The sequence below is a fragment of the Lutra lutra genome, chromosome 6, assembly GCF_902655055.1.
Source record: "Lutra lutra chromosome 6, mLutLut1.2, whole genome shotgun sequence".
Classification (NCBI taxonomy): domain Eukaryota; kingdom Metazoa; phylum Chordata; class Mammalia; order Carnivora; family Mustelidae; genus Lutra; species Lutra lutra.
In genome coordinates this window covers 84,457,351-84,467,806 of record NC_062283.1, presented here as the reverse complement: position 1 = coordinate 84,467,806, position 10,456 = coordinate 84,457,351, and the positions used below count along the sequence as shown (strand labels likewise).

The 10,456-nt window shown below is 38.9% G+C and overlaps 1 protein-coding gene across 1 annotated transcript; it reads left to right on the top strand.

Moving 5' to 3' along the window:
- The first annotated feature begins 1,745 nt into the window (after positions 1–1,745).
- Positions 1,746–2,822, top strand: LOC125103045 (trace amine-associated receptor 3). Its single transcript, XM_047734818.1, has one exon. It carries the CDS (start codon positions 1,791–1,793, stop codon positions 2,820–2,822), a length of 1,032 nt encoding a protein of 343 aa, XP_047590774.1. The 5' UTR covers positions 1,746–1,790.
- Positions 2,823–10,456: the final 7,634 nt, after the last annotated feature.

Sequence of the window (10,456 nt, the reverse complement as noted above, 5' to 3'; positions counted from 1 at the left end):
ACAGCTAGGAGGCTGGAAACTGCATCCCATAATATGTCTTATGTAAACACTCCACTTGAGGTCTTCTCCAGTTCTGAAAGTATGCTTAGTTCCCCTTATATAAGTAGTAATGTGCATGGTGGAAAATTTGATCTCGTGTTGAAACACCTCCTAGAATCCTCTCAATCCTTAAAAAGAAAAACGGAGTGGTTACTTATATGCAACACTCATATGATGTTTCAATGTCCTGGCTGTCATCATTAAGTTCATATGTGTAATTGAGGTATGACAGGGAGTTTCTTGGGCAATAATATACTTTAAGTATATATATCATCATGAACTTACATACTGTACAATTTTGTGAGTCTGTGCTTTCCATACAGTATTAAATTTATGATTATGTGAGTTTCAGCTGGAAGAAAATCCCCAACTCCGCACAGTATCAAACACCTCCAGAACCAGCCCTTTAAATGACTTTTCATGATAGCCTATATCCCAAAGTAAATAGCAAAGAAGGTGCAATAACTTACTAAGAGTTTGGATTTATGCCCATTTATCCATTATCTCTTATTCAGCCCACTGTAACCAGTAAGAATCACATGAGATTTGACTGGCCTAAGTCTATGAACATGAAATTTGTGAACCTTATGGATCACTCAGGGATGGCACTTATGACATGGTTCCAGTAGTTAGAATTTCAGAAGAGTGACAAAACTCAAGAAACATAGGGAAGGGGAACAAAGAGGAGAGGGCAGTAAAGGACAGAGAGGAGGGGGTGAAGAGAGTAGAGAAACTATGAAGAATTGACCCAGGTTTGACCCATAGGTACCTGATTTTCCTTATATTTCAACTGCCATATGCCATTTATAACTCTTACAACACCTGCAGACTCTTTAAAGAGAAAATGTGAAATTATTGAAAGAATGTGTAAAGAAAAACATTGTGATTTCACTTAGCTTTCATGAATGAAGTATTTTTATGATGAGGGATGTTAACTTGTTATAGTTCAAAAGAGTCTCTAGAAATGTCATTGCTCAAGTAAAAGTTAACCATAAATTCTTTTTTTTAAAACAGCTTTATTGAGGTAAAATTGATATACAAGCTGGACAATTTCATTAGTTTGGACATATACAAAACCTGAGATACCATCACCATAATCAAGGCAATGGACATAGCCAAAACCTTCTGTCCCCCTGCCTTTTTGTTTTCTTTTTTAGTTTTAGTTGTTTGTATATGTGTCTGTTAGGAACACTTACATGAGATTTACCATCTTAACATATTTTAAAGTACACAATACCATATTATTAACCAGAGGGACTATGTTGTATAGCAGATCTCTAGAAGTTTATTCATCCAGCATAACTGAAAGTTTATGCCCATGGCACAATAATTTCTCCCTCCCCATTCTGGTAACCAGTATTGTATTCTCTGCTTCATGAGTTTGACTATTTTTAGATACCTACAGAAGTGGAATAAACTCTTGAGAAGCTTCCAATACATTAAAAAGAACAGAGCACTCAATAGATAAACTCATGTTGGATAAACAAACAGATGGGTGGAATAGAATAAAACAGAAAAGGAAAGAATAAGCAGTTGAAACTTCTCCTTTCCTACTGCAACAAATAACTCAGAAAACCACCACAATTGTATAATTTTAAATATTTAAATAAATAAATATGGAAATGAATTAATAACAGATGACTTTGAACCTTATTGCACTTTTAGGAGCTGAAATTTCTGTAATCATTTTAAGAAGAGAAGAAACATTGAATCATCTTTCCAGAGAACAGAATTAGAAATGATAAAGCACCATGGATCTAACTTATATTCCTGAAGACTTATCCAGTTGTCCAAAATTTGGAAATAAATCTTGCCCTCCCATCAGCCGTTCTTTTCATGTCCGAGTGATAATGTATTCTATTATGACCGCAGCCATGTTTATCACTATCTTTGGAAACTTGGTTATAATGATCTCCATATCACATTTCAAGCAGCTTCACTCTCCCACAAATTTTCTGATCCTCTCCATGGCAACCACTGACTTCCTGCTGGGTTTTGTCATTATGCCGTATAGCATGGTACGATCAGTGGAGAGTTGCTGGTATTTCGGGGATGGCTTTTGTAAATTCCATGCAAGCTTTGACATGATGCTAAGCCTAACCTCCATTTTCCACCTGTGTTCCATTGCTATTGATCGATTTTATGCCGTGTGTTACCCTTTGCACTACTCGGCCACCATGACAACCTCTATGATAAAGCGATTGTTGGTATTTTGCTGGTCAGCCCCTGCTCTTTTCTCTTTCAGTTTAGTTCTGTCTGAGGCCAACGTTGCTGGTATGCAGAGTTATGAGATTCTTGTTGCTTGTTTCCATTTCTGTGCACTTACTTTCAACAAATTTTGGGGGACAATATTGTTCACTACTTGTTTCTTTACTCCAGGCTCCATCATGGTTGGTATTTATGGCAAAATCTTTATTGTTTCCAAACGACATGCTCGAGTTATCAGCAACATGCCTGAAAACGCAAAGGGGGAAGTGAAAAAAAACATATCTAAGAAAAAGGACAGGAAAGCAGCTAAGACCTTAGGTATAGTAATGGGGGTCTTTCTAGCTTGCTGGCTGCCTTGCTTTCTTGCTGTTTTGATAGACCCATATTTAGACTATTCCACTCCCATAATATTACTAGATCTTTTAGTGTGGCTTGGATACTTCAACTCTACCTGCAATCCCCTTATTCATGGTTTTTTTTATCCATGGTTTCGGAATGCTCTTAAGTACATATTGTCAGGCAAAATATTTAACTCTCACTCAGAAACTGCAAATCTGTTTCCTGAAGCACATTAATAATAAAAAAAAAACTATTATAAAAGTGAAGAGAGTATTGAAAATGAGACTTATTATTTTGGCCTCATACTTCACATTAATTATTTTATTAAATTTCAGTAATCTAGATAAGTGTTTTGTAATCTGCACAAGAATTACATTCAGTATTTTTGACCAATCAATCAATCACTTATTAATTGTGAACTCTGTCAATCAACACTCCCATTTGACTGGGGGGAAATATATAAAAGAAATATAAAACATTTCAGAATAGGTTGACCTCTATTTACACACACAAGACAATTATAAACCAATATAAGAAATAACAAAAATCAAGTTTTAATGGTTTTGGCTGTTGATTCCACTCTAAAATAAGACAAGAGAAGATTGTTGTGGGCTATGGACCCATGGGAGAAGTGGGACAGAAGGTTGGACTTTACTATGAACTAGAAGTCCACTTTATCATTTGGCTTGGGAGAATTATTAACCATCATTATATAAATTACTTAGTCATTTCCTGACACCCTGAAGCTTATTATAAAGAGCTAACCATAGGAGAAGCTGTTGATTACAAATCATCATATGCAATTTGTGCTTTTATTCTTGTGATTTTTCACTTTGTGGTTTATATTTGAAATTATTTCCTGTTTCCTTGTCTCTACTTTCTTCCTCTGCACAATGTGTCTACACTAACAGCCAGCAATCACAGGGCTTTTCCCTGTACTTGTTTTAATCACTTTTTCTAAAAGTTTCCCTAGAGTCCTGCCAAATAAATTTCATCCACACTACAATGTCTATGATTTAAGTTAGATCATTAATGTTTAGTGAAAATCCTTCTAGTGATTCTTCTGTAAAACATTAAGAAACAAACAGAAACTTTGCTTTACCTGACAGATTGGAAAATACATGAATACATGTAACAACCATATCCTCTTCCTCTCCTACATGGGATTACATTGTAGGAGGGAAAAGAAGAGGAGCAGAAAGAGGGCAGATTGTTCCTGAGAACAGGAACAGGATAATTTAGTTATTTAGATAATTTAGAATAGGAAAATTTAGTTTTGGCTTTTTCTGACTTTCTTCTAAGTTCTTCTCTCCACATTCCCTGACACACCATGTCCTAGATCCAACTGTACACAATTAGCCAGACTCAACATGTGCCTTGAAGGACAATATGATTCCATAAAGATGACTCCTCTTCACCATCATTACAGTTTTCATTCCCTGTACTTGTTGGTAGAAAAGCAAAGGTGCATAATAAATGCATAATTGAAGTACTCTCATGTCTACCAAAGGATATTTACTAATGCAGTATAACTGCTGGTCTTGAGAAAACATTTTAGGCTGTCTCCAGGGAGAGATATTAGGTGTGAGTAGAACTGCCCAGGTCCTTTTTCCTCAGAATCCTAGAAGATGATGGATACTGCCATGTGGACCCACAGTTGAGGACCAGTGTGCCCAGCTGATTCGGTTGATAGAACATGCGACTTTTGATCTTGGGGTCCTGAGTTCGAGCCCACAAAGACTATTAAAAAAAATGATTACCACAGATGAAGACCTTAAAACTGACTTGCCCCTCTTCAGTAGTGACAGATATTTCCTATCAGTGATAGTTGTACCACTTTTGACTTCCTCTCAGTTCTTGCTTTTAAAAGTCTCATTTGGGGGGTGCCTGGGTGGCTCAGGAAATTAAGTGTCAGACTCTTAGTTTCAGCTCGGGTCATGAACCCAGAGTTGTGAGATTGGGCCCCATTCCGGGCTCTGTGCTCAACAGTCTGCTTGGGATTCTCTCCTTTTCTCTCCCTCCCCCTCTACCCATCTTCTTGCTCTCTCTCTCACAAATAAATAGATAAAATCTTTTTGAAAGGTCTCATTTGTTTCTCTACTTCTGAACTATTTCTCTATTTTAAAAACATCACGGGGGCACCTGGGTGGCTCAGTGGGTTGGGCTTCTGCCTTCAGCTTGGGTCATGATCTCAGGGTCCTGGGAATGACCCTGAGATCAGGCTCTCTGCTCTCAGGGATCTCAGAGATGGACTCTCTGCTCAGAAGGGAGCCTGCTTCCTCCTCTCTCTCTCTGCCTGCCTCTCTGCCTACTTGTAATCTCTGTCTGTCAAATAAATAAAATAAAATTTTTTTAAAAAAATCACTGCATGGTGTGTGTGCTAAAGAATAAATTATTCATTCCCTCATAAAGGTAGCGAGACAGACTTTATTCAAGGGAGGCTACTACAGCATGGTTTGTATTGTAGGGGAGATTGGACTCAACTCTGACTCCCACAAACTCCAGTGGGGATCTACACCCAAAGAACAGGGTGTGGGGCAGTGGGTGGAAAATTACTAAGAGGAAACACCAGGGTTAAAGGAACTTCTTGCTAGACTGACTCATCAGAATTTTTGCTGAAGGCGGGCCAGAATGATAAGAGGTTGAAGCTGGTTAGATACCAAGGGTGGGAGATTTTTGCGGAACTGACTGAGCAGGATTCTTGCTCAAACTGGATTTTACAAAGGCAGAGAGGGAAGCCCAGGATCTGGTCTAGCTAAGTACAGGGATTAAAGGAGCCTGATTAAAATTTGGTCAAAGGAGAGAGCCTTGGTTATGTGTGCTTCCCCACCTCTGTATGCTTATCATGGATACAGCATCAGCGTTTCCCAAGGAGGGAAGGATCATCACTACAGGGATGGCCAGCTTTAGTATGTGGGACAATGGCATGTGGTTGTTAGACTAGGACTGTCTGTAGATATAAATCTATCTGAATAGAAATGGAATCATCTATTTGGATAGATTTAGCTAGCTGGCTGCGTGAAATATATAGCTATTAGACTATGGGCAAATTGTCTCTATTTATTGATATAGACATTAATTTATTCAATGAAGGACATACATAGTCATCTGTAAATAGGCCTCCCCTCCCATCCATGTTAATTTGTGTTCTTGCTGGAGGTTTCACAGCTTTCCAATCCACTCTGCAGTTAATCTTAAGTTAATGACTGTCCTCTCGAATATCTCCCATGGTTTCTATACTAGATTCCCTCTGTTTTCCCTAGAAGGGAGCACAGATTAGGATTAGAATTAAGGGATTTCGGGGAATGGAGTGAAGATGGCGGAGAAGTAGCAGGCTGAGACTACGTCAGGTAGCAGGAGATCAGCTAGATAGCTTATCAAACCACTGCAAACACCTACAAATCCAATGGGAGATCAAAGAGAAGAAGAACAGCAATTCTAGATACAGAAAATTGACCACTTTCTGAAAGGTAGGACTGGCGGAGAGGTGAATCCAAAGCGACGGGAAGATAGATTGCAGGGGGAGGGGCCGGCTCCTGGCAAGCGGCGGAGCAACAGAGCATTAAATCAGGACTTTTAAAAGTCTTCTCCACTGAGGGACATCGCTCCAGAGGCTAAACTGGGGTGAAGCCCATGCAGGGTCAGCATGGCCCCAGGCCCCGCAGGATCACAGAAGGATCGGGGGTGTCTGAGTGTCGCAGAGTTTGCAGGTATTAGACCGGGGAAGCCGGCTACAGAGACAGAGCCAAGGAGTGAGCTCTCAGCTGGGGGTTACCTTGAACTGGTCGCAGGCTGGGTGAGCTCGGAGCACGGCCAGAGGCCAGGGAGATGGGAGTGATTGGGCTCTTTTCTCTGAGGGTGCACTGAGGAGTGGGGCCCTGAGCTCTCGGCTCCTCCAGGCCAGAGACTGGGAGGCCGCCATTTTCATTCCCATCCTCCAGAACTCTACGGAAAGCATTCAGGGAACAAAAGCTCCCGAAAGCGAACCAGAGCGGATTACTTAGACCAGGCACTGGTAAGGGCAGTGCAATTCCGCCTCAGGCAAAGACACTTGAGATGCACTACAACAGGCCCCTTCCCCAGAAGATCAACAAGAAATCCAGCCAAGACCAAGTTCAGCAGAGGAGAGCAAGCAGAATTCCAGAGGAGGAGAAAGCAAGGCAAAATTCCAGAGGAAGAGAAAGCAAAGCATGGAACTCATGGCTTTCTCCCCATGATTCTTAAGTCTTGCAGTTAATTTAATTTTTTTATTTAATTTTTTTTTCTTCTGCTAAATTTTTTTTAACTTTTACCCTTTTCTTTTTTAACGTTCTAGCCAGGCTCAAAAAAGGCATGGAAGATATTAGAGAAACCCTCTCTGGAGAGATAGAAACCCTTTCTGGAGAAATAAAAGAACTAAAATCTAACCACATTGAAATCAAAAAAGCTATTAATGAAGTGCAATAAAAAATGGAGGCTCTTACTGCTAGGATAAATGAGGCAGAAGAAAGAATTAGTGATATAGAAGACCAAATGACAGAGAATAAAGAAGCTGAGCAGAACAGCTACTGGATCACAAGGGGAGAATTCGAGAGATAAGTGACACTGTAAGATGAAACAACATTAGAATAATTGGGATTCCAGAAGAAGAAGAAAGAAAGAGGGGAGTAGAAGGTATATTGGAGAGACTTATTGGAGAGAATTTTCCTAAAATGGCAAAGGGAATGAGCATCAAAATCCAGGAGGTGCAGAGAACCCCCCTAAAAATCAACAAGAATAGGTCCACACCCCATCACCTAATAGTAAAATTTACAAGTCTTAGTGACAAAGAGAAAATCCTGAAAGCAGCCCAGGAAAAGAAGTTTGTAAGATACAATGGTAAAAATATTAGATTGGCAGCAGACTTATCCACAGAGACCTGGCAGGCCAGAAGAACTGGCATGATATATTCAGAGCACTAAACGAGAAAAACATGCAGCCAAGAATACTATATCCAGCTAGGTTATCACTGAAAATAGAAGGAGAGATAAAAAGCTTCCAGGACAAACAGAAACTGAAAGAATTTGCAGACACCAAACCAGCTCTACAGGAAACATTGAAAGGGGTCCTCTAAGCAAAGAGAGAGCCTAAAAGTAGTAGATCAGAAAGGAACAGAGACAATATACAGTAACAGTCACCTTACAGGCAATACAATGGCAGTAACTTCATATCTCTCAATAGTTACCCTGAATGTTAATGGGCTAAAGGCCCCAATCAAAAGACACAGGGTATCAGAATGGATAAAAAAACAAAACCCATCAATATGTTGCCTACAAGAAACTCATTTTAGGCCCGAAGGCACCTCCAGATTTAAAGTGAGGGGGTGGAAAACAATGTACTATGCTAATGGACATCAGAAGAAAGCTGGGGTGGCAATCCTTGTATCAGGTCAATTAGATTTTAAGCCAAAGACTATAATAAGAGATGAGGAAGGACACTATATCATACTCAAAGGGTCTGTCCAACAAGAAGATCTAACAATTTTAAATATCTATGCCCCTAACATGGGAGCAGCCAACTATATAAACCAATTAATAACAAAATCAAAGAAACATATCAACAATAATACAATAATCGTAGGGGACTTTAACACTCCCCTCACTGAAATGGACAGATCATCCAAGCAAAAGATCAACAAGGAAATAAAGGCCTTAAATGACACACTGGACCAGATGGACATCACAGATATATTCAGAACATTTCATTCCAAAGCAACAGAATACACATTCTTCTCTGGTGCACATGGAACATTCTCCAGAATAGATCACATCCTGGGTCATAAATCAGGTCTCAACCAGTATCAAAAGATTGGGATCATTCCCTGCATATTTTCATACCAAAATGCCCTGAAGCTAGAACTCAATCACAAGAGGAAATTTGGAAAGAACGCAAATGCATGGAGACTAAACAGCATCCTTCTAAAGAATGAATGGGTCAACCAGGAAATTAAAGAAGAATTGAAAAAATTTATGGAAACAAATGATAATGAAAACACAACGGTTCAAAATCTGTGGGACACAGCAAAGGCAGTCCTGAGAGGAAAATATATAGTGTTACAAGCATTTCTCAAGAAACAAGAAAGGTTTCAAATACACAACCTAACCCTACAACTAAAGGAGCTGGAGAAAAAACAACAAAGAAAGCCTAAACCCAGCAGGAGAAGAGAAATCATAAAGATCAGAGCAGAAATCAATGAAATAGAAACCAAAAAAACAATAGATCAAATCAATGAAACTAGGAGCTGGTTCTTTGAAAGAATTAATAAGATTGACAAACCCCTGTCTAGACTTATCAAAAAGAAAAGAGAAAGGACCCAAATAAATAAAATCATGAATGAAAGAGGAGAGATCACATCTAACAGCAAAGAAATACAAACAATTATAAGAACATACTATGACCAACTCTACACCAACAAATTTGACAATCTGGAAGAAATGGATGCATTCCTAGAGACATATAAAAACTACCACAACTGAACCAGGAAGATATAGAAAACCTGAACAGACCCATAACCAGTAAGGAGATTGAAACAGTCATCAAAAATCTCCAAACAAGCAAAAGCCCAGGGCCAGACAGCTTCCTGGGGGAATTCTACCAAACATTTAAAGAAGAACTAATTCCTATTCTCCTGAAACTGTTCCAAAAAATATAAATGGAAGGAAAACTTCCAAACTCATTTTATGAGGCCAGCATCACCTTGATCCCAAAACCAGACAAGGATCCCATCAAAAAAGAGAATTACAGACCAATATCCTTGATGAACACAGATGCGAAAATTCTTACCAAATTCTAGCCAATAGGACTCAATGGCACATTATTCACCACGACCAAGTGGGATTTATTCCAGGGCTGCAAAGTTGGTTCAACATCCACAAATCAATCAATGTGATACAACACATTAATAAAAGAAAGAACAAGAACCATATATGCTCTCAATAGATGCTGAAAAAGCATTTGACAAAGTACAGCATCCCTTTCTGATCAAAACTCTTCAAAGTGTAGGGATTGAGGGCACATACCTCAATATTATCAAAGCCATCCATGAAAAACCCACTGCAAATAACATTCTCAATGGAGAAAAACTGAAAGCTTTTCCACTAAGGTCAGGAACACGGCAGGGATGTCCATTATCACTACTGCTATTCAACATAGTACTAGAAGTCCTAGCCTCAGCAATCAGACAACAAAAAGAAATTAAAGGCATCCAAATCGGCAAAGAAGAAGTCAAACTATCACTCTTTGCAGATGATATGATACTATATGTGGAAAACCCAAAAGACTCCACTCCAAAACTGCTAGAACTTATACAGGAATTCAGCAAAGTGTCAGGATATAAAATCAATGCACAGAAATCAGTTGCATTTCTCTACAGCAACAAGACAGAAGAAAGAGAAATTAAGGAGTCAATCCCATTTACAATTGCACCCAAAACCATAAGATACCTAGGAATAAACCTACAAAGAGGCCAAAAATCTATACTCAAAACTATAAAGTACTCATGAAAGAAATTGAGGAAGACACAAAGAAATGGAAAAATGTTCCATGCTCCTGGATTGGAAGAACAAATATTGTGAAAATGTCTATGCTACCTAAAGCAATCTAAACATTTAATGCAATTCCTATCAAAATCCCACCCATTTTTTTCAAAGAAATGGAACAAATAATCCTAAAATCTATATGGAACCAGAAAAGACCTCGAATAGCCAAAGGAATACTGAAAAAGAAAGCCAAAGTTGGTGGCATCACAATTCCGGACTTCAAGCTCTATTACAAAGCTGTCATCATCAAGACAGCATGGTACTGGCAAAAAAACAGACACATAGATCGATGGAACAGAATAGAGAGCCCAGAA

What these genes read in the sequence shown, in the direction of transcription:
- LOC125103045 (XM_047734818.1), top strand. Translation starts at nt 1,791, where the DNA reads ATGGATCTAACTTATATTCCTGAAGACTTATCCAGTTGTCCAAAATTT.